At 34.5% G+C, this 25,880-nt stretch overlaps 1 protein-coding gene across 3 annotated transcripts in view; it reads right to left on the bottom strand.

Moving 5' to 3' along the window:
- The window catches only part of SHCBP1L (SHC binding and spindle associated 1 like), a 62,224-nt gene that overhangs the window by 19,458 nt on the left and 16,886 nt on the right, over nucleotides 1-25,880 (bottom strand). The window contains exons 4-10 of one of the 3 annotated variants that reach the window (XM_008984868.4): nucleotides 24,898-24,984; nucleotides 24,607-24,825; nucleotides 22,848-22,953; nucleotides 10,252-10,405; nucleotides 8,683-8,933; nucleotides 7,553-7,675; nucleotides 5,072-5,444 (exon numbers count right to left, since the gene is read on the bottom strand). In XM_008984868.4, coding sequence (XP_008983116.2) covers nucleotides 5,193-5,444; nucleotides 7,553-7,675; nucleotides 8,683-8,933; nucleotides 10,252-10,405; nucleotides 22,848-22,953; nucleotides 24,607-24,825; nucleotides 24,898-24,984 — 1,192 coding nt within the window. In that variant the 3' untranslated portion in view covers nucleotides 5,072-5,192. Of the gene's footprint in view, nucleotides 1-5,071; nucleotides 5,445-7,552; nucleotides 7,676-8,682; nucleotides 8,934-10,251; nucleotides 10,406-22,847; nucleotides 22,954-24,606; nucleotides 24,826-24,897; nucleotides 24,985-25,880 lie in introns of those variants that run through there. The other 2 variants (XM_035279765.3, XM_035279767.3) reach the window with 2 other exon arrangements.

Genomic DNA, 25,880 nt, shown 5'->3' on the forward strand with positions numbered 1-25,880 from the left:
GAAGAAGTGCTAAAACAGAGAAAGTCCTGAGCAAACTGGGATGAACTGGTCACCTAGGATTTATCTTAAATGGAAGCATTTTTAGGAATTTTTGAACTTTGAAATTCCATATTTCTTTCATATCTAGAAATAAATTTAAGATTAAGGTAATAAAGCATTGGCTACTTAATCCAATGTTTAATGTTTCTCATCTTAACAGGCATAAACATAAAACATTTTTCATGCTAAAATGTAAAAAATAACCACTAAACACATTATTTTACACTTTTACATTTTTGTAGTAATACATTATATATATTATATCTCTCTGTAATATAATAAATAATCTCACATCTCAAGATTAACTTTTTAAATATACATATTTAAATATATATAAGAATATGTAAGAATGAAAATATATACATATTTAAATATTTAATAAAAATATGAACATATTTAAATAAGAATAAATATATATTATTTATATATTTAACTACATATTTTAAAGATTACATTATTATTAATTATATACATAATTCTTATATAAGATTAACATTTAATATATAAATATATTTAATAATATATGATTCTTAACCTTTCTATGATTAATATTTTATGATTCTTAACTTTTAAAATATATAAATATGTAAAAATTAAATATATATTATTTTTAAATTTTAAAAATTAATATATTTAAAAAGAATAATATAAATATATATATTTATATACATGAAAAGTTAAAATACTATAATCTATAAAATATATAGTTAAGATAATATAATCTATAAAATATATAAATATATATTTATATACATTAAAAGTTAAGATAATATAATCTATAAAATATATAGTTAAGATAATATAATCTATAAAATATATATATAGTAATATAAATGTAAAGATTATAATAGATAATATAATCTACAAAATATATAAATATATAAATTATATTACTTATTTAATATATATATTATGTAATATATATAAGTAATATATTACATATATACATATTTGAATATTTAAGAATAAGGGTATACATATTTAAATATATTAAATTATTTAAAATATTAAATATATTAAATTCTTATTTGTGTTAATAACTATATATTATTTAACTATAATAAAATATAGTTAAATGTATAATATATAAAATATATAATATAATATATATAAAATATATATATTATTTAATAATATATATTATTTACATATTTAACTATATATTTTATAGATTATATTATCCATTATTATATACATAAGTCTTATATAATTCTTAACTTTTAATATATAAATATATTTAATAATCTTTTATATGATTCTTAACTTTATGTATATTCATATTTTTTTTAAATATACTTTATATATTTAAATATATATTTATTAAAAGTTAAGAATCTTATATATATGATTATATATATAAAGTCAAGAATCTTGAGATGTGAAATTATCTTTGATCATCCAGGCAGGGTCAACCTAATCACATAAGTCCTTAAAAGTGGAAGAGGAAGGCTTAAAGAAGGTGTGAGGGAGATGAGATGAAAGAAGAGACATGCTGGAGAGGATGTGGAGAAAAAGGAACACTTTTACACTGTTGGTGGGAGTGTAAATTAGTTCAACCATTGTGGAAGACAGTGTGGCGATTCCTCAAGGCCTTAGAAATAGAAATTCCATTTGACCCAGCAATCCCATTACTGGGTATATATCCAAAAGACTATAAATCGTTCTACTATAAGGACACATGTACACGAATGTTCATTGCAGCACTGTTTACAATAGCAAAGACCCGGAATCAACCCAAATGCCCATTGATAATAGACTGGATTGGAAAAATGTGGCACATATACACCATGGAATATTATGCAGCAATCAGAAATGATGAGTTTGTGTCGTTTGTAGGGACATGGATGAATCTGGAGAACATCATCCTCAGCAAACTGACACAAGAACAGAAAATGAAACACCGCATATCCTCACTCATAGGTGGGTGATGAAAAATGAGAACACATGGACACAGAAAGGGGAGTACTAAACACTGGGGTCTATTGGGGGGAAAAGGGGAGGGCCAGTGGGAGGGGGAGGTGGGGAGGGATAGCCTGGGGAGAAATGCCAAATGTGGGTGAAGGGGAGAAGAAAAGCAAAGCACACTGCCATGTGTGTACCTACGCAACTGTCTTGCATGCTCTGCTCATGTACCCCAACACCTAAAATCCAATAAAAAATTTAAAAAATAAAATAAAAAATAAAAAAAAAAAAGAAAGAAGAGACAAGAGACTCAGAGGAGAGACGTGTGATTCACTGCTGCTGGTTTTGAAAACAGACAGAGGCCATGAGCCAAGGAATGCAATCAGCCACCAGAAACTCAGCTGTCAACCATTAAGGTAACAGGGCTCTGAATCCTATAACTACAAGAACTGAATTCTGTCAACAACCCAAATGAACAGGGAAACAGATCCCTCCCTGGAGCATGCAGAAAGAAATGCAGACCTCCTGTTAACACCTTGATTTTGGTCCAGTGAGACCCATGTCAGATTTTTTGGCCTACAGAACTGTAAGATTATAAATCCATGCTAAGCCACTAACGTTGTGGTAACTTATTATGACTGCAATGGAAAACTAATACAATATATTAATTCAGTCTTTCATTTATAAGAAATAGGGGGAAAACTAGGGGTGGGAAGGTAGAAGAGGAAAAAAATTAACTTTATGAAATATCAGAATTCTTAGAAAATCTTAAAAATGCTTTGTATATGTTTTAGAATCATGAAAGGAAAAAACAGTATCACCATATTCTGTAGTTAGCCTGGGAAAAGACACATTGGTTAGAAACCAGTGGCAGCAACAGAAAGGAAGTAGATGGCCGATGAGTAAGAAGTTTGCTCACACAGGCTACTGCTTTTTTTGTACACCTTCAAAGGTATTACTTTGCCCATCACCTGCACTTTCTGAAGCCAAAAACTGAGAAAGTTGGGGGAAGAGGATGGAAAAAGGAAAATCCCCACTCTTAACACTTACTACATTCATTATAGAAAGATTGTTCTTGTTAAGGCCCCCAAGGACAATCCTGGAATTATTTTAACAAGTCTCTGTGTACACAACACTTTGTATAAACAAAACATATGGAATTGCCAATAGATTTTCTTCTTTTAAAAAAGTGCTGTTTAATGAAACACTGAAGGACAATCATGCTTTTAAAAATAAATGATCAGTTGGGCGCGGTGGCTCACGCCTGTAATTCCAGCACTTTGGGGGACTGAGGCAGGCAGATCATGAGGTCAGGAGATTGATACCATTCTGCTCAACATGGTGAAACTCCACTTCTACTATAAATACAAAAATTAGTTGGGCGTGATGGGGTGTGCCTGTAGTCCCAGCTACTCGGGAGGCTGAGGCAGGAGAATTGCTTGAACCTGAGAGGCGGAGGTGGCAGTGAGCAGAGATCATGCCACTGCACTCCAGCCTGGCAACAGAGTTAGACTCGGTCTCAAGAATAAATAAATAAATAAAAATGGTCAACTCTTAGCTTCAAGAGATTGTTTACAGCAATTCAGTGTAACCTTTGTTAGGTTACAGATAAAATGAAGTACAAGTCAAAGGTTTAAGTATTTAAGCCAGGGTATTTCTTTTTATATTCTTAAGTCTTTTTATATTCTTAAGTCAATATAAGCTCTGCTTTGCGAAAAAGACTATTCGTGTTGTATTTCTCATTTGCAGCTAAATATTAGATTATGTGATTAGAATATTAGAATGTGTGATTAGATTCTAGCTAGAAGCATGAAAGTCGAAATAATGTGTGCAATATTGAAGAAAGGTTCTTTCCCTTCTGCTTGGCTGAAAACTAGACATGAAAGCTTGATCACCAATTGCTGTCTTGGATCGTATGGTGATTTTTTTTTGAAACAGAGTCTTGTTCTGTTGTCAGGCTGGAGTGCAGTGGTGCAGTCTCAGCTCACTGCAACCTCTGTCTCCCAGGTTCATGTGATTCTCCTGCCTCAGCCTTCCAAGTAGCTGGGATTACAAGTGCCCGCCACCAGGCCCGGCTAATTTTTTGTATTTTTAGTAGAGGTGGGGGTTTCACTGTGTTGGCCAGGCTGGTCTCTAACTCCTGACCTCATGATCTGCCAGCCTCAGCCTCCCAAAGTGCTGGAATTACAGCATGAGCCACTATGCCTGGTAAGTATGGTGATTTTTAATGGAAATCTTACAATCGTGAAACAATATAGAAGAAACTTGAATTTCTCACAATGTGAAACACCTGCCCTACACTGAGTTCCCACAAGGAACATCTATTAGCCCTATAGTGAGTAGCTCTGCACTTCTTGACTATGCGGGAGAAATACATTTCTATATTATTTATCTCTGTTATTTTGAATTTCCTTGTTTCTTCCTGTTGAATCCATTCTATTTTTTTTTTCACTTTTTTTCTTCTTAAATTTATACCAACAAGAATGAGCTTGAAGAACTTATCCTATTTTAATATATAACATATTATCTTATTCTGGTTACTGGGAATTAGCTATAAATTAAATTTTCCCTACTGTCTATATAGAACACCTAATGCTTTTTTGTTGTTGCTGTTTTGTTTTTTTTGTTATTGTTGTTTTGAGATGAAGTTTCTCTCTTGTTGCCCAGGCTGGAATGAAATGGCGTCGCCTCAGCCCACTGCAACCTTAGCTTCCCAGGTTCAAGCAATTCTCCTGCCTCAGCCTCTTGAGTAGCTAAGATTACAGGCATATGCGACCATATCTGGCTAATTTTGTATTTTTAATAGAGATGGGGTTTCTCCATGTTGGTCAGGCTGGTCTTGAACTCCTGACCTCAGATGATCCACCTGCCTTGGTCTCCCAAAATGCTGAGATTACAGGCATTAGCCACTGCGCCTGGCCTACCTAATGCTTTTTATTGGAGGAGTATTAGAAAACAATATTTAAAACCATATTTGTTTCTGGATTAGTGATGACTGTACCATATGCTAAAAATATACTAATTGAATTGTACACTTTTGTAATGTGTTAATTTTATGGTATGTGAATTATATCTCAATAAAGCTGTCATTTTAAAAATATGTTAAAATGAATCATTCAAAAATCTTTATAATATTTAAATATTTTTAATTAAGCTTTGAATTTAATTGAAACTACCATTTCAATGGGATATGAGAATCATTTATTAAACATATTTCTGAAATATACAACTTTAATGTCAATCCAGATGCTTTAACTTGTGCCTATTCTGATATCCCCCTTTACATTTGCTTCTATCTTATTATTATTCATTTCCAGATTCAGGTTTTCCATTACTTTGAAGAGCATTTTATCATCTTTTTTATCTCCTGAAGCAGCCCTTTTGTTGAGAGCTTCTTCTGCTACAATAAAAAACTGTTCTGTTGGCTGAAGAATGCTTACTCCATAGCCTTTGTTGCTATAAATATGATTACTAGTCATCTTCAATTTGGGTGCTGGAAGAACCTGTTAAATTATTTGAGGAAATTCATTTTTCAATAATTTTATTTTAAAAATGAAGTAATGAACATATAAAAAATAGTTTTGACTTTATTCTTAGATTAACAGATTTCTTCAAACAGCCAAGACTCTCAATTTTGAATAAGTGTTAAGTGCTATTTTCATGGCACTATCTAATGTATTATTAACTACAAAATTAATAAGAAAATATTAAATGAAGTTTTCAATTAACTTTTATCAGTTATTGATAGAAACAACTAATTCTGGGTCAGCTTCATGGGGAGATAGCCCATGAAGCAGACCTCTTATAACATAATAAACATGAAAATAAATAATTTCAGATAATATGTGATTTGGAGAAAATAAGGTAATGTGATAACATGACTGGGTGGGGAGAGGTTAGAACTAGAGTGTTCTTTTTAAGGGCTTCTTTGAAGAGGGACAATCATATTCAGATAGTAATCAGAAGATCTATAGAAAGAGTGCTTCATGTGAAGGTAATAGCCAAAACAAGGTTAATAATTTCTGGGAATATAAAGAAAGCCACTGTGGCTTGAATAAACCATGTTTATCAACCATGTTTATCAAATTTTAATTTAAGTATAAATCATCTGGGGAGCTTATTAAAGACCACAGTTTGTTCAAGAGGTCTGGTGTGAGGCAGTTCTAGCAAACTACCAGGTGATGCCAATGCTGCTGGTCCATGCCTCACACTTTGTGTAGCAGGAATATGACTTTTTTTTTTTTTTGAGATGGAGTCTCACTCTGTCACCCAGGCTGGAGTACAGTGACACAATCTCGGCTCACCGCAACCTCCGCCTCCTGGGTTCAAGCAATTCCCCTGCGTCAGCCTCCCAAGTAGCTGGGACTACAGGCGCGTACCACCATGCCCAGCTAATTTTTTTTAGTAGAGACGGGGTTTCTCCTTGTTGACCAGGATGGTCTCGATCTCTTGACCTCATGATCCACCCGCCTCGGCCTCCCAAAGTGCTGGGATTATAGGCGTGAGCCACCGTGCCCAGCCAGGAATATGATTCTTAAAGTGTGAGTTCAACTGGCAGTATCAGCATCACCTAATTCTCAGGCTCTACCCTAGACCCACTGAACAAATTCTCAGGCTTTACCCTAGACCCACTGAATCAGAAAGCAGAATGGGCCTCTGTAACAATGATTCTCATGCATGCTAATGTTCAAGGGCCACTGAAAAACTGAAAAATATTTAAGAACAGAAAAAATGTTTTAAGATAAATCAAAGATTTTAAAACTGCTCCCATTCACCATTTGTACCTTATTTTCAACCAATTATCTGACTTAGTGTCCAGAATCATACAGGGAGTGGGAGACTACTAATAATATACAATACAATTCCTGCCCTTAGGTAATTTATAATCTATTTGAGAAGATAAAATGTACATTCACAAAACAAAGAATTAGAATGTTCTAGAAAAAAAACTTCATTAACATGAAAGTTCATTAACTACACAAGCTTAGAAAGGGACTTTGAAAGTTAGGATTTGGCCAGGTGTGGTGGCTCACACCTGTAATCCAAGCACTTTGGAGGCCAAGGTGGGCGGATCACCTGAGGTCGGGAGTTCAAGACCAGCCTGACCAACATGGTGAAACCCCATCTTTAAAAAAAAAGAAAGTTAGGATTTATAGAAGCAGAAAGGAATTAAAAGACATTTCACCTAGAAATTATTGCTATTAATGTTTTAATTGGTTAGCTTAAATCATTTAACACAACTTTGAAAGTAAGACTTCAAATGCTCCTTAATATATTATTCTTAATTTGCTTTACTTGTTAAAGTAATTTGTAATACCAAAATGTATTACATATCTGATCAATGAAAACTCTAAAATGTCTTCAAGAGAAAAATCTATACAATTTATCACATTCAAGGTTATTTGCAAAGAATTTAAGTACCAATTATAAAATTATATGGCTAAACTTATTTCCCATCAGCCATCATTTGACCATATTTTATTACTTGTACTATTCTTTTCAAAATCAATGATGATATTTAGAATACCTTTTAAGACTAAAACTAATATTTTAGTACTTATAATTAGTTACAATTCATATAACAATTCTACATCAAGAAATAAGAGAATACCTTCATATTAACTCCACCTAAGGTGCTTTTTGAACTGTCACTGGTTCTGAGGTTATTGCAGTGATGAATTTCATTTCTTTCCAAAATAGCTGTGCTTCCAGGATACAGTTCAACACCAGCACCCTGTAAATTAAAAGCAAATTAAACTATCTACAAAATAGATACAAAAACCCTCTCCAAAATCTTTAGACTTGAAAATTGTAATTATGTATTAGCAATGTAAACATTACATGAAAACACATGATAATGCATGCAACTGTTAATTGTAAACATAATACTTAAAAATATTGAAATGTAAATATCTGTTAGAGCATCATCAAACTTAGAAGGTCGAGGTCAGATAATCCATTACCTTATTCTGCCACCCAAATGATTTTCGACAAGGGAGTCCAAAACCTCTTTAAGCAAATGGAAAAATTTACTTCTGCTATAAATCCCATGTAATGTCACTAGAGTATTTCCTCATTTTAGTGGAAATTTTAAAAATTCTTTTAAAAGGTGCTCTTTTCTATTTCCTTTCATCTTTTTTCTCATACAATTCTCCAGTCCTTTAATAATCTTTGTGATTGTTATCTAAAGACTCAGCTTTTAATTTTTATTTATTTATTGTAAAAGACAAGGTCTTACTGGGTTGCCCAGGCTGCTCTCAAACTCCTAGGCTCAAGCGATCCTCCCACCTCAGCTCCCAAACTGCTGGGATTACAGGAATGAGCCACTGTGCCTGGCTTCAAGTTTTTAATGTCCTGATTATTCAGAAGCTGTCTCAGAGAACTAATCATAACACCTAACATCAATGTCTGATAACTTACATGTCTTATGTCTTTAAAAATAAACTATCAAATAACTGGCTCATGATTTCTGGTATAGCTACTCTTTTCCAGATTTTTTTTTTTTAAAAATCACGCTTATAAAACAAAGCTAAATATTCTTTACTTTGGACCTAACATTTCATTTTTCCTAAAGGTACTATGACACTCTTGTACTCATTTTGTTGATGTCCACCAGGTACTAAGTTTAATTAGAATTCCACTAAAAGATGAAGAAATTGCTACCCTTTTTTTGTATATTCAAATCACTCAAAGTTGTTATCTATAGTCATATAAAGCCATACTTTTTAAAGAATGAAATACCTGGGCACCAGTTATTTCACTGTCTGTAATTGTCAAAGCAGCCCCTGTAAGAACACACACTCCTGTTCCTTCACATTTTAATATGCAGTTTTCTAGAGTCATGTGACCAGACTCCACCACCACGATACCATCAACCGTCCCTTGTTGTATCAAAGATAGATGCATTAGTTTCACATTGTCAGCTTTGGATACCACAAAACTGTCATGAGAAGGTTCAGAAGTAATTATAATTTCCTTTCTCTCTCCAACTCCTGATTCATAGGGATAAAAATACATTAAATCAGTAATCTCCCATTTTAAAGCCCTTTAGTCATTCAACAATACTTGCTATTACTAAAGTTTTTCCTTTTGTGTGTGTGTGTGCATTTTTTTTTTAAATGTGGTTTCACTCTTGTTGCCCAGGCTGAAGTACAATGGTGCCATCTCAGCTTACCGCAACCTCTGCCTCCCGGGTTCAAGCAATTCTCCTACCTCAGCCTCCCGAGTAGCTGGGATTCCATGCATGTGCCACCATGCCCAGGTAATTTTAAATTTTAATGAGATGGGGTTTCTCCATGTTGGTCAGGCTGGTCTCTAACTCCCAACCTCAGGTATCTGCCCACCTCAGCCTCCCAAAGTGCTGGGATTACAGGAGTGAGCCACCATGCCTGGTCAGTGTGTGTGCATTTTTAGAGATGGGTCTTGCTATATTGCCCAGGCTATTCTCAAACTCCTGGGCTCAAGTGATCCTCCTACCCCCGCCTCCTGAATAAGCTGGGACTACAGGTACATAGCACAGTGCCCCGTTTCACATATTTTTCACAAATAATATAAAGTAGATACATAACTATAGTGTAATCTTTTTCTTTTTTTTTTTTGAGATGATCTTGCTCTGTCACCCAGACTGGAATGCTGTGACTCGATCATGGCTCACTGAAACCTCAGCTCAAGTGATTGTCCTACCTCAGCCTTACAAGTAACTGGGACTACAAGTGTGTGCCATCACATCCAGCTAATTTATGAATTTTTTGCAGAGATGGGGTTTCACTATGTTGTCCAGGCTGGTCTCAAACTCCTGGGCTCTAAGCAATCCACCTGCCTCAGCCTCTGAAAGTGCTGGGATTATAGGCTATAGGCATCATGTCTAGCCTTTGTTGTTGTTGGTTAGACCATGAGAATACTCTTACTTCAAAGTCAAAAAGCCAGAAAGTTTCTAAATATGTTCAAGACCTAAAAGAAATATAGTCAATTCTGTGTTTCTACTTCTGTTTTGGTGAGTTAGTATGTGATATTAGCCCTTTTGAGAAAATAATGAGCATATTTTAATATAGCTTTACATCTGGGTTTTCTTAGTAAAGTGATATAAAAAGCAGTAAAGATAGATAAGAAAAAAGTGGTTTTGGTAAAAGTATAAATGGAGCTAACAGAAAATATGATGAACATGTCTTAATTATAAAAGGGACATAAAGGATTTTTGTAAAACATAAATTCTATTGTAATTTCTAATAATTCCATGAAGCATGTTTAGAATACCCAATTTGTGCAGTATACATTGTTATTAAAAAAACTACAAAGAATGTCCTGGCTAACCTTTTATAATAATGTCATCTGTCAACAAAGCAAGATTTGCAGCTTGATATACTCCTGGAAAAATTATTACTGTATCTCCACTATAACAATTATCCAAAGCCAAATCCAAATCATCATGCTGTTGGAGAAGTGTGTCTGAAGATAAATCCTTTACCTAAAAACAAATAAAACACTTGCATTTTCAATAGGTTAAACTGAAACATGTCATTTAATCCTCACAAAAGACTTATCATTTATTAAAGACTAGCATTTATTAAATGCTCAAAGTATCAGTTCCTCGATTAATGTTGGAATAAAATTTTTCTTTATAATTGTTCATAATTTTATAACTATTAAATACTGGGTATTAGCTATGTGTCATATTTTGAACTTTACATATTACCTCCTTAAGCCTTGCAATAGTTCCTTGACATAAGTATTATTATCCTTGCTGTAAGGTTAAGGAAATTGAAGCTTGACAAGATTAAATGAATTGTCAAAATTAGTAGTGAAGCCAAGCTTTAGATCCGGGTCAATATGATACCAGACCTCATGCTCTGCCCTATGTATCCCTTCGTTTTCTTTAACTCAAAATGACTCTCCAATTTTAGTTAATCAACAAAATTCTTTTTTTTTTTTTTTAAAGCAGAGTTTCACTCTTGTCACCCAGGCTGGTGCTCGATCTCAGTTCACTGCAACCTCTGTCTCCTAGGTTCAAGCGATTCTCCTGCCTCAGCCTCCTGAGTAGTTGGGATTACAGGCACCCGCAACCCCGCCTGGCTAATTTTTGTATTTTTAGTAGAGATGGGGTTCCGCCATGTTAGCCAAGCTGGTCTCAAACTCCTGACCTCAGGTGATCCACCTGCCTCGGCCTCCCAAAGTGCTGGGATTACAGGTATGAGCCACCACGCATGGCCCCCAAATCAACAAAATTCTATATATCAAAGATTCTAGAATATGCATTGGGAGTAGAAAGGAGGAGATAACTTCATTTTTAGTGTCATAAAGACTGAAGGGCTTTTATTTATTTATTTTGAGACAGGGTCTAATTCTGTCACCCAGGCGGAGTGCAGTGGCATGATTATGGCTCACTGCAGCCTCCACCTCCCAGGCTCAAGCGATTCTCCCACCTTAGCCTCCTGAGTAGCTGGGACTATAGGCACACATTGCCCTGCCTGGATAATTTTTATATTTTTTGTAGAGGTAGGATTTTGCTATATTGTACAGGCTGGTCTCAAACTCCTGAGCTCAAGCGATCGCCCACCTCAGCCTCCCAAAGTGCTGGAATTACAGGTGGTAGCCACCATGCCCAGCAGTGTGAAGGACTTTTAAAATATAAATCCAAATATAAAATTTGGAAATATATTCTGAAAAATGCCTATTATTCTTTGATTCCAATGAGAATGGCATTATCATGCATTTATCTTTCTTCTTATTATTATTACTATTATTATGATTTTGAGATGGAGTCTTGCTCTGTTGCCTAGGCTGGGGTACAATGGCACAATCATGGCTCACTGCAACCTCCTAGGTTCAAATGATTCTTCTGCCTCAGCCTCCCAAGGAGCTGGGACCACAGGCACAGGCCACCACATCCAGTTAACTTTTGTATTTTTAGCAGAGACAGGGTTTCACCATGTTGGCCAGGAGGCTGGTCTCGAACTCCCGACCTCAGGTGATCCACCCACCTCGGCCTCCCAAAGTGTTGGTATTACAGGCGTGAGCCACCACGCTTGGCTGTATCACTTTTTAATAAGAAAATAAGGCTGGGTGCAGTGGCTCACGCCTGTAATCCCAGCATTTTGGGAGGTTGAGGCAGGCCACTCACTTGAGGTCAGGAATCCAAGACTATGCTGACCAACATGGAGAAACCCCATCCCTACTAAAAATACAAAATTAACTAGGTGTGGTGGCCCATGTCTATAATCCCAACTACTCAGGAGGCTGAGACAGGAGAATCACTTGAACTCAGGAAGTGGAGGTTTCAGTGAGCTGAGATTGCACTTCAGCCTGGGCAACAAGAGCAAAACCCTATATCAAAAAACAAAAAAAACAAAAAAATGGCACTTGTTATTAAAAACATGAAAAAGAAAGCATAACAAAAATGGAAAAATTAACTTGTAAATTCTTAACTAAAGAAAACCTTCATTTATATACATATTTCCCTTTAGTATATTTCCCATGTGTATATTCATTTATTCAATGCCAGTTGAGCATACCATACATTGTATATACTTTTGAATTCTGATTTTGTCATTATATCCCTGTCTTTGCTATTGTAAATAGCACATCAAAGACTAATTTTTCTTTTTTTCTCTCTCTATTTATTTTTTTGCTTCCTCCAGTTGAACAAAGACTAATTTTTTAAAATTACATACTCATGTATCAGATATATTACAACTTATATTATGAATTTCTCACTTTTATTTAGTCTATGAGTTTTCAACATTATGAAAATACTATAACAAATCTTTATGTACATCTCTAGTTAGTTATTTAGAAAACATTACTAGACAGGAAATTGCTGAATCAAAAGGTATAGACATTTTAAGTCTCTTTGCAAAATTCTTCTCCAGTAAAGCTTAATCAAATAAAACTTGGGTTAAGAATGCTGATTTTGTTATAAACAAACCAATACGGGATTTTAAAAAATTTGTACAATATTTGCCACTTTAATAGACAAAACTCCTTTCTACCTCATTTACATTTCCATTTATTTGGTAAATGAGAGTGAACACTTTTTCCAGATATATGTAAAATTCCTATAAACCTTACTAAATCAGCAACCTACAAATTCATTTGTGCAGGTATTACATACATTGGTGGCAGAAGGATATTACAAGGATTACCTCTGTAAATAAATAATTCGTAAGAACTTTGAAACTCTCCTCACTTATATTTTTCTTATTCACTGAAACAAGAAACACAGGAGAGAGAGAAACAGTGTGATAGAGAAAGACAATGAGTTTAGTTTAGGTGCCGATAAATTTGAAGTGCCCATCGAGTCACTAGGTAGAGGTATCCAGTAGACTAGGGATATAGGGTCTAGAATATAAGACCCTATAGGTAAAAACAAGGGTAAACATAAAGGCAGTATTACTGTATTTTTGGCTTGTGACTCCTCTTTTTGTTTCCTATGTAATTTAACATACCAATGCCTAAAACAATAATTATAAATCCATGCTAATAGGGAAACAATGTATAAAGATGTAATTTGTAACAATAAAAACATAAAGGAGGAATGGAGCGTATGTTATTAAAGAAAAGTTGATATCAATTCAAACTCAATTGTTATAAATGTAGGATGTGAGACTGGGCACGGTGGCTCACGCCTCTAATCCCAGCACTTTGGAAGGCCAAGGCAGGTGGATCACGAGGTCACGAGTTAGAGACCAGTCTGGCCAAGATGGTGAAACCCCATCTCTTCTAAAAATACAAAAATTGCTGGGCATGGTGGCAGGCACCTGTAATCCTAGCTACTTGGAAGGCTAAGACAGGAGAATCGCTTGAACCCGGGAGGCAGAATTTGCAGTGAGCAGAGCTTGAGTCACTGCACTCTAGCCTGGGTGACAGAGCAAGGCTCCTCTCAAAAAAAAAAAAAAGAAAGAAAGTAGAATGTGAATTATAATTCCCTTGATAATCACCGAGAATATAACTAAAAAATACACACAAAAGGAAATGTGGAGTAAATTAAAATGATACACTAAAAAAAATCATCAAACACAAAAGAAGAGGGTACTGAAAACACTGCATGACATAAAACAAATACCACCTATAGGGAAAAAAGTAGCCAATGGCAGAAGTCCTTCCTTATCAGTAATCACCTTAAATGTAAATGGATTAAGATTACCAATTGAAAAAGACTGGTAAAAAGGATAAAGAAAAATATCCAACTATAAGATGTTATAAGAATCTCATTTTAGGCCGGGCATGGTGGCTCAGGCCTGTAATCCCAGCACTTTGGGAGGCCAAGGTGGGTGGATCTTGAGGTCAAGAGTTTGAGATCAGCCTGGCCAATGTGGTGAAACCCCACCTCTACTACAAATACAAAAATTAGCCAGGAATGGTGGTGCATGCCTGTAATCCCAGCTACTTAGGATGCCGAGGGAGGAGAATTGCTTGAACCTGGGAGTAGTGAGCTGAGATTGCACCATTGTACTCCAGGCTGGGCAACAGAGTGAGACTCTGTCTCAAACAAAAAAAGAATCTCACTTTAGATTCGAAGACACACAAATAGGTTAATAGTGAAAGAATAAAAAGATATTCTGTACAAACAGTAATTAAAAAAAGAGCTGGGTTGGCCATACTAACATTAGACAAAATAGACTTCAATAGCACAATAGTTGCTAAAGACCGAGAAAGATATTGTATATTAACAAAAGAGTTAATTCTTCAAGAAAATGTACCAATAAGCACACAGAAATCAAGTAACAAGGTCTCAAAATGTATAAAGTAAGCATTCAAAGAATTGATGGAAGAAATAGTTCTATAATGATAGTTGGAGATTTCTATAGCACTTTTAAAAATAACTAGAACATCTAGACGAAAGACCAATTAAAAAATAGAGGACTTGAACAGTATAATCCAACTAGACCTAAAACACATTTATAGACTCCCCCACCAAGTCCAATACAAAAGGATACACATTCTTCTGGAATGCATATGGAACATTCTCCAGTATACACCATCTATTAGGCCACAAAACAAGTCTCAATAAATACATCTTCTCCAACCACAAGTCAATTACGGAAAGAAAACTGGAAAATTTAGAATTATGTGAAAATTAAACAACGTATTCTTAAACAGCTCAAAGATGAAAACAAGGAAAATTTAGAGATACTTTGAGATAAATGAAAATGAAAACACAACATACCAAAATATATAGGATGCAGGAAAAGCAGAACTCAGAAAGAAATTTATAGCAGTAAATGCCTATATTAAAAAAGAAAGATCTCAAATCAGCAATCTAATTTTACATCTTAAAAAAACTAGAAAAAGAGCAAATTAAACCCAAAGCCAACAGTAAAAGGAAATGATAAAGATTAGAGTTCAATGAAATAGAGTATAGGAAAAATAAAAAAGAAAATAAAAAATTGGTTCTTTCAAAAGATCAACAAAATTGACAAAACTTTAGCTACAATAAGAGAAAAATAGAGAAGGCACAAATAACTAAAATCAGATATGAAGCTACATTACTACTGACCTTAAAGAAATAAAAATGATTTATAATCATATTCTATGATTATACTATCATTATTTGTATACCTATGAACAACTGTACACCAACAAATGCATTGATTTCACACAAACAAAAATTAAGTGTACAAATTCCTAGAAACTCACAGATTATCAAAACTGGCACAAGAAGAAATATAAAATCTGAACAGACCTAAAGAGATTAAAAAATTGGTAATCTACATTCTCCCAACAAAGAAAAGTCCAGGATTAGATAGTTTCATTGATAAATCTACCAAACATGTCAAGAATTAACACCACGAATGCTAAATAATAACTTATGAATCCAAAGAGGAAAACAACAGACACTGGGGTCTGGTTGGTGGGTGAGGGTGGGAGGAGAGACAGGAGCAGAAAAGGTACTATTGGGTACGGGTCTTAATACCTGGGTGATGAAATAACATGTACAACAAACCCCCATAACACATGTTTACCTATGTAACAAACCTTCACATGTACCCCCAAACCTAAAATAAAAGTTAAAAGAATTAACACCAATCTTTTCCAAATTCCTTCAAAATCTATGAGAACATTTCTTAATTTTCAGGCCAGCATTATCTGATAATAAAGCTAGACAAAAATACCAGGAGAAAACTATAGAGCAATATTTCTTTTGAATGTAAATATAAAAATCCTCAATAAATCCCAGCAAACTGAACTCAACAACATTTTTAAAAGGTTATACACCAGGATGAAGTGAGACTTATTCTAGGAATACAAGAGTGATTTAATATACAAAAATCCATCATAACACACCACGTTAATAGGATGAAGGGGAAAATTAAATTACAGAATATTCTCAATTGATACAGAAAAAGCATTTGACAAAATCCAATACCTTTTCATGATAAAAACACTCAGAAAACTAGGAATAGAAGAAAATTTCCTCAACAGGACAAAGAGAATTTATTTTAAAAACCCACAGCTAACAACATATTCAGTGGTGAAATGCTGAAAACTTTCCCCTTTGGTGGCTTAAACCTCAGAAATTTATTTTCTTTTTTGAGACGACGTGTCACTCCATCACCCAGGCTGGAGTGCAGTGGTGTGGTCTCGGCTCACTGCAACTTCCACCTCCCAGATTCAAGTGATTCTCATGCCTCAGCCTCCTGATTAGCTTGGATTACAGGTGCATGCCACCACACCTGACTAATTTCTGTATTTTTAGTAGAGACGGGTTTTCACCATGTTGGCCAGGCTGATCTCAAACCCCCGACCTCAAGTGATTTGTCTGTTTTGGCCTCCCAAAGTATTGGGATTACAGGCATGAGCCACTGCACTCGGCCAGTAAAGAGTACATACTCTTTAAAGTTCTAGAGGATGGAAGCCAAGATCAAGGTGTCAACAGATTTGGTTTCTTCTGAGACCTCTCTCAGCTTGCAGGTGATTGTGGTTTTGCTGCCTCTTCACATGGTCATCTTTCTGTGCACGTGCACCCCTGATGTCTTTTCTGTGTCCAAATTTCCTTTCTTTTAAGGTCGCCAGTCAGGTTGGATTAGGGCCAACCCTAATGGCCTCATTTTAATTTAATTTAATCATCTCTTTAAACACTTGATCTCCAAATATGCTTACTTTTTGGGATACTGGGGTTAGGGCTTCAATATATGAATTTTGGAGGGACAAAATTCTGCCAATAACATCCCCTAGTATCAGAAAAGACAATGATGTCCATTTTTGCCACTGCTATTCAACATTGAACCAGAAGTCCTAGCCAGAGCAACTAGGCAAAAAGAAATAAAATGCATCCAAATTGTAAAGGAGGAAGTAAAATTCACTGTTTGCAGATGACATGATCCTATATATCCTATATATAGAAAATCACAAGAAACCCTCCAAAAACATGTGATAGCTAATGAAAAAATTCTGTAAAGTTGAAGGGTGCAAAATCAGAACAGGAAATCTGTTTTGTTTTTATATAGCAGTAATAAACAATCTGAAAATAAAATTAAGAAAATTCCATTTACAATAGGACTCAAAATAACAAAATGCCTAGAAATAATGTAAACCAAGGAGGTGAATGGCTTGTGTGCTGAAACTACAAACCATTGCTCAAAGAAATTAAAGAAAGTCTAAATAGATGAAAAGCCAACCCATGTTCATGGATTGGAAATTTTTAATATTGCTAAAATAGCAATACTACTTACATTGATCTACAGATTCAATGTAATCCCTATCAAAATTTCAATAGCCTTTTTTTTCTTTTAAGAAATGAACATGCTAAAAAAAATAGAAATGAATATGCTTATCTTCAAATTAATAATGAATTGCAAGGGACCCTGAACAGCCAAAATAATATTGAAAAGGAACAAAGTGGAGGACTCACTTTTCCGATTCCAAAACTTACTACAAAGGTACACTAATAAAATAGTGTGGTACTGGTATAAATATAGGCATACAGACCAGTGGGATAGAACTGAAAATCAAGAAATAAACTCAATTATGACTAACTCATTTTCAACAAAGTTTACAAGATTATTCAATGGGGGAAAGAATAGTCTCTTCAACAAATGGTGTTGGGACAAATGAGTATCTACATGCAAAAGAATAAAGCTGAACCTAAACATAACACCATATATTAAAATTAATTTAAAATTAACAACCTAAATATAAGAGCTAAAACCATAAAATTCTTAGGAAAAAAACAAAAGGGTAAATCTTCATGATCTTGAACTTGGCAGTGGATTCTAAGGCCTGAGTAAAAGCATGAGTAACAAAAGAAAAAACAAATTTCTGTCTTAGTCTATCTATGCTGCTCTATAACAGAATACCACAGACTGTGTAATTTATGAAAGAAATTTATTGCTTACAGTTCTGGAGGCTAGGAAGTCTAAGGTCAAGGCACTAGCAGGTTTGGTGTCTGCTGAGGCCATTCTCTTCCAAAATGACACCTTTGCCTGCTGCCTGGATCTTCACATGGCAAAAGGCAAGAACTCTGGAGAGGAACTCTGTGTCCTTACATGGCAGAAGAACAACAGAGGGAGAACCAACTCCCATAATCCATTTTCTTAGGAACATTGATTGATTCATCAGGGCCCCATCCTCATGAACTACCTTCCATTAGGCCCCATCTCCCAACTCTGTTGTGTTGAGGATTAAGTTTCCAACACTTGAGTTTTGGAGGGGGGCAAAAACATTAAAACCAAAGCAGCTAAATTTCTTCAAAGTTAAAAACTTTAATGTATCAAGGGACATTATCAAGAATGTAAAAAAGCCTAGGCACCATGGACAGATCACTGTGTGCGAGAGAACGATAATTTTGGGCAGGCCAGTGTCAAGCTAATTTCAATTATAAGCATAAAACTAGAATGGTCATTCATTGAGGAAGATCGAACTGAGTGTTTGTTTTAATATTTACTGAATTTTCTAACTATGGATCCATGTTTCTTATTGTTACCAAACTTGATAAAGATCTGAAAGTTGGAGCCATGACTTGCTTGGTGTAACATACTAAATCAAGAGGGATCCCCACAGCCTTCCCTTACCACATCATCCCCCACTGCTGTGCAAGTACACACAGGCAGGCAGACCTCACCACCCCTCCCCTACGAGCACACATGCATGCACACCCTGTTGTCCTGCCACCATTAGCACTAGTGCATACATACAAACACCACTGTCTCACCCTGGCTGGCACCCTGCCCCTGCTGCCACATGCACACCCTGCTGAACTGCTGCCACTGTCAGCACATACACCTGAGCACAGACCTGCTGCCACTGCCCCAACAAAGTGCTTTGGTAAGCATTCACCATCAGAGTGTCATTACTAGCAGACTGTGAACACCTCAGCCCCTCCAGTGCAGCAGGTGATTAACCTTGAGAGGCCAGAGAACAAACCTGTGCTGTGGGTCTGGTACCAACCCCCAGGGCTGCACATGTAGCCCAGCAATACTGAACTGAGAATTGGACCTCTGACATCTTCCAGAAATGAAGCCAGTTGACTAAACCCACCTTATACTACAGTTAAACCCTCAAGTGCATCAAAGAATATAAAAAGCAAAAAAAAAAAAAAAAAAAAAACCCATCCAAAGGACAGCAACTTCAAAGATCAAAGGAACATCAGAGATAGCAGATTGCTGGTTGGCAGCAGCTGGGGAGGAAATGGAGATATGAGGTTCTGGTTTTGGGTAATGAAAATAGTTGGGAACCAGAGGTACACAATATTGTGACTACTAAATGTCACTGAATGTCACTTTAAAACAGCTAATTTTGCTACATAAATTTCACCTCAAGTTTTTTTAATAAAGGAAAAAAGATACAAAAAAAAGAAGGACTAACAGAGCACACTGTCTCTGAGGAGACAGGTGGCAACAGAATCAGTAGCATAGATGAAAGAAAACTGATTAAATTCTTCTTTATACTTGGTATATTTTCAGTCATGATTATTACCTTTTGTAGCACTACAGGGAAACTCTAACAAAAAACGATGACTATATTATTGGGATAGGAACTGCAAAATAGTAATAATAGTATCAACTGATATTTATTTATGTGCTAGGCATTTTGCTAAAAGATTTATATAAATTATTTCACTTAAGCCTAATACTCTATGGGACAGACTTCATTACTTTCTTTTACAGATGAGGAAATAAGAGAAACCATGTAATTTATTATTACATGGTAGAAATATAAAAAAGCAAAACTGAATCAAATCCAGGTTTTTATGATCTTAAAGTCTATGTTCTCCAGAATCATATTATAGCATCTCCAGATAGAAAGAAGGAACAGCCTGTGATCAACAAGAGGATAGAGGCCTGTGATACACAATGGGGATACCACTGTTTTTCCTAGATCTGGGAGAATGACTATGTTTAACTTTCGTGCAGAAACTGAAATAAGTGGTAAACATTTATTGAGCACTTACTATGTGCTGGGCAATATTCTAAGCATATTACAAATATAAAGTGATGTAATCTTTACAACTACTCTATAAATATGGAATATAGGATTATTACCCAAATTTTACTCACATGAGGAACTAAAGTACATATGGTTTAAATAATTTGTTGAAAACCATCTAACTAGCAATTGGCAAAACCAAGAATCCAGGCAATCTGGCTTTAGAGCCCATGCTCTTAACTAGCACAGTATATTTTTATCTCTCTCTTTTTAAAGCATTCTACGAGTAAGGAAATTGAGGCTTAGAGAGGTTATGCACTTTGCCTAAGATTACTTATTAAGTGGTCTCAGATAGGGTATTTGAAATTGGGCATCTAACTACAAAGTCCATGACTTCCCACTACACTGCTTGTAAAGATCACCAAGATAAGATGATGGGCATAAATAAACTGCAAAAGGGATGGGTATAGAGCAAGAATTCTCAGTCAAGAATCTTTAAAGACAAGAAAATTGTTAAAGCTTATATGCACAGATATACTACAATCTAACTATAATATTTCATGAACCTCAAAAGTAAATCTAAAATTAAAGGTCTAAGTAAAGTGGAAGTTGATGATGCTGTCTCCTCAGAGTGGTCTCCCTCTCATTATTCTGGCCTCTGAAGTTCAAGTATAACCACACAAATGAAAACAGAATTGCACAGCACTGAGCAAAAAACTTCATAGAAATTTCTGTCATATAAGAAAGTGAATAAAGCCAGAGCCTATTTAAAAGTGAAAAAAATAAGTAAAAATAAAAATAAAATAACGCTGAGGATAAAAGCAAGATTTATACCTTACTTTTTACAAAGATGTTTTAAAAGGTGTTTATAAAGATGTTGGTAAAACAATTAACATGACTGAATAATATGTTCCAATATTGGAGCATATCCAATAATGTGCTCCATATTATTGGAATAATAGCATACTCTAATAAGTAGTTAAAAGGAAAATTAAATTTTATCAAAAAGAATAAAAATTGGTAGAATAGCAAACAAGATGGTCTAATAAGCCAGCTTTATCTTTCATCACTCTCTTAGATGTTAACTACCAGCCTTGGTGGCCTTCTGTCAGTTCCTCATATGTACTATCCTCTCTTGTCACATATATACTAATTTACTGATTCACCAAAAATTGTTGGACACCTACTATGTACCAAGCATCATGCTAGGTGACAGGATGAGTGGTAAACACTCTTTGCTCTCAAGAAGTTTATATACTAGTAAAAGAGACAGACATTCAATAGAAAGCCACAAAAGTATTAAATGTAGTCATGATAAAGGAAAGTGCCAATAAGGAAAAACGCAGGGTGCTATAATTGTATAAAGCAGTCTAATGTATTATGAAAGGTTGAGGAGGTCTTTTCCTATGGAAATGTTTAAATCAAGACCTGAAGAATGAATAGTAGCTCAGCAGGCAGAGGAAACAACACAGCTTATCCCAGGATGTGAGGAGAGTGAAGAAGAAAAATGAGTGTGTATGAGAGTGATGAGGGATATGAACAAGATAACTCCCAGAAAACTGTTATTAGCAACCAAGTAGATGATGGTACCATTTATTGAAACAGATAACTTGAGAATAAAAGCAAGTCAATGGATAAGATCATAAAATTATTTGCAGACAATTAGTTGATGTACTGGTGAGGTGATTAAGTGGTCATAAGCAATAGGCAGTTGGACATAAAGGCTTGGGGCTTAGAACAAAAGTTTGGACTATGAATAACATTTTGGATAAGTACCTGCATATACAAATGAAGTTATGGAAGAAGATTAGCTAAATCCCTTTGGGATAATATAGTGCATAAAAAGGACAAGTACCAAACAGTTAGAGGAGTGAGAAAAAAAAAGTTAACTAGAGAGAATAAAAACCAGGAAAGTATAAACATAAAACAAGGAAAAAGATTATTTCAATGAGAGAGCTTTGAAATGCTACTGAGAGGTCAAGTGAGAAGAAAATATTTATTCATTGGCTTAGAAAATTTGTTTGTTCTTGAGTTGGATATATTTATATTCATCCTTCAGGATTCAGCTATTCAGCTGAGTTATTTCTTCTATCCAGCATTTCCAGACTCCTAATTCTGTCATATGTGTCCATCCTATGTGTACCGTCATACCCTTATCATAGCATTTATCATTCTGTGTCATAATTGTAACTGCCTATACACTTGTGACCATATTTGTACCATGCCTGAAATTTTCAAGTATGTGAAGAAGAAAGACTGTGGATCTGGAACAACATTTTATGTCCCCTAAATGCAGCCTTCCTCACATTTATGTCGAATCTTCATCATACCAACTAACATGGTACCTGGCAACAAGGTTAGTACTCAGTAAATAGTTGTCACCATTTATTTATTTAGTATCTATTATATGGCAATAACTGAGCTGGAGGTAGTTGAGAAAATAAGGCATTAATGATTAGACAAGGACTCTACCCTCATGGAGCTTCTTTTCTGATTACACACAGCTAATACTTAAATAACAAATAAGAATACAGTTTATTTCTTACCATTTCAGCAGTCATCACTTTCACTACAATATGTGTTACAGTTTTTCCACATTCTCTTTTCCCTTTCCTACGCCTCAGAATTCTTGGAAAGAAAGGTCCATGAATTCTATAGTTGAAAAGATTTAGTTGTAATTAAATTAACATGAAAAAGACTGACCCTGTCCTTACTCAGTAAATAAAAACTTGGTACTAAGCATATTTGAGAAATAGTATTCATTAATTATAAGTGTCTTGAGAGCAATAAGCAACTTGAGAGCAATGTAATGATTCAGTTCTTTTGGATAACTGCGTGTTTAAACCCTTAAAACTCTAAAATATTTTCATTTTAATGCACAGTACCTGGAAATCTGCAAGTAACCCCCTATAACCATTGCCTCAGCCACTTTAACCTTCCAATACAGGAGAAAAATTTCCTGGTTGTACTTGCATAATCCATTGAGTTGTAGACTCACACAAAGATGGGTTATGTCTGTGATAGTAAGGCAAAAGAATGTTTTCGAAAATGCCTAATTTTAGATACTATGCTCAATTAACACATTATTTTGTTTCATTTTTCTTTTCTTTTTGCTTTTTTACCCAATTTAATGATATTCTGTCATAAACAACATTATTTTGTTTCAAAGGATGTGATCTCCATAAAATAGTTGGCTAATGGCCTCCCAGCAGAACTATTCTAGCTTCTCTCCAGTTGTTTTTGTATTGTTTGCTATTCAGCACTTCTAATTAGTTCTTTCTTTTCTTCCTGCTTTTATGTTTCCTGTTTCCTGTCTCCATCATTTAAATGTTTCCAACAGAAAGTCAGAATAAAAATGTCAGTGTAATTGTCGGCTTTTATCATTACTGTTGGCCAAAAGGGACACTCTTTTTCCAGTAGATATGGATTTACCAGTAATCTCTTTAGTATAATCTTTTGCCAATGATCCTAGGTATAATGTTTTGCATTCTCTGCAGCACTTTTATTGCTTTATGCAAAGAGGATGTGGCTTTAGTGTATATATACACACTATATATACTATACATATATTTATATAGTATATATATATATTTATATAGTCTATATATAGTATATATATATACAGTAGAAATACATATACCAGGTTATTATACACTATATATATACTTTATAGTGTATATATATTTATTATATTATATATTAATATATATTAATAAAAATATTTATATATTATATTTATATATATTATATATATAGTATAACCTGGTTTATATATTTCTACTGTATATAGTAGATATATATATATGTATATATATCCACTATATATATACTATTTATATACAGGTTATACTATATATATATATACTATATGCAGTATATATATAGTTATACTGTATATATACTTACATGGCCTGTCTTTGTGCTTCTTTTAAAACCTGTTCTGTGGACAGACTCTATGTCTCACTACTTTTTAGCTATAATCCAGTCAGCTTATTTACTTCACATATTCTATATAGAGGAGGTCGACATCATCCTTTCTTATGCTTTAGACAAAATCAAGAGTTAAAATGAAAGGAAGGAACTGTATTAATGAATTCTTTTGGTGAAAAGAAATGATTTCAGTGAATTCAGTTAATATAAACATAATTTCCCAATACTGATAGTTTTACCTTGTGCTTACCTCATAAATTAGACATCTAATTTTATACTTCACTTTAATCAGAACATATACCACAAATTAAGTGCTATGATAAAGTAATAGCCATGTAAACTTTTGCTTCTATTTAAAATAGAGCAAATTATTACCGGAGGCGTAAATCTTCCCACATTTTCAATAATCCACAGAGCATGACTATCTCATAGTATTTTTTCCAGCATTGAACAGCCTCTGCTGCAGATGGATCTTCTTTAACAAGGCTTTGATACTCAATGAGCTCGACACGTTTGTTTTTATATTCCTCCAAAGTTTTTTTAAAACGTTGTGCAATAGGACCAGGTATTGTTCCATCCTGCATATCACACCACCTGAAAAGTATCAACATAATTATAACATTTATTTTTTCTAATGTGTGCTGTAAGTTTCTAAACTATACTTACAAATTAATTCTTTCTTCAATAAGTGCAGTATAATTCTCACAACTTTCTTCATCATCCCAGTCTCTCCAAAGAAAGTCATAAAAAAACCTACGATAAACAAAAGTAACATGACAGTAATAAAAAATGGCCACTATTGATTTAGAGCTAAAAAGATATTCTGATGTCAGAATTCTCTACCTCAATCTTTATTCTTAAGAAAAATATTTTAAAATGATCTTTGAGTGAACTAAAAGAAAAGGTAAAACTTTATTTATTTATTTATTTTTTTAGGGAGGAAGGAAGGAAGGAAGGAAGGAAGGGAGGGAGGGAGGGAGGGAGGGAGGGAGGGAGGGAGGGAGGGAGGGAGGAAGGGAGGGAGGGAAGGGAAGGAAAGAAATCAAGCAATGAGAAAGACATTGCCAACCTGGATCTAGAGGTTTACAAGTTGATTTCTTTTTTTTTGAGAGAAGGAAAGAAAAAAAAAATAAGTAAAGAAGAGGAAGAAAGAGGAAGAGAAAGAGGGAGAGTAAATGGAAATATTGCTTTATTTTGAAAAAAACTGGGTATTAATAATGGCCAATCAATGTTTCTTTTAAGCTTATGGGTAGGTGTGATGTGGTATTGACAAGAATGTATATTTTGTGTATTTGAAGTGGAGAGCTCTATAAATATTTATTAAGTTTACTTGTTCCGAATCTGAGTTCAAGTTCTTGATATCCTTATTAATTTTCTGTCTCATTGAATCTAAGTCTCGTATCTGGGTGTTAGGATCGCTAGCTCTTGTTGTTGCATTGATCCTTTTACCACTATATCTTTGTTGCTTTAAAATCTATTTTATCCGATACGAGAATTGCAACTCCTGCTTTTTATTTATTTATTATTTATTTTTGCTCTCCATTTGGTTGGTAAATCTTTCTCCATCCCTTTGTTTTGAGTCTTTGTGTATCCTTGCATGTGAAACAGGTCTGGATGTAACATGCCATTGGGTTTTGGCTGTGTCTTTT

Source organism: Callithrix jacchus, chromosome 18 (genome assembly GCF_049354715.1).
Source record: "Callithrix jacchus isolate 240 chromosome 18, calJac240_pri, whole genome shotgun sequence".
Taxonomy (NCBI): domain Eukaryota; kingdom Metazoa; phylum Chordata; class Mammalia; order Primates; family Cebidae; genus Callithrix; species Callithrix jacchus.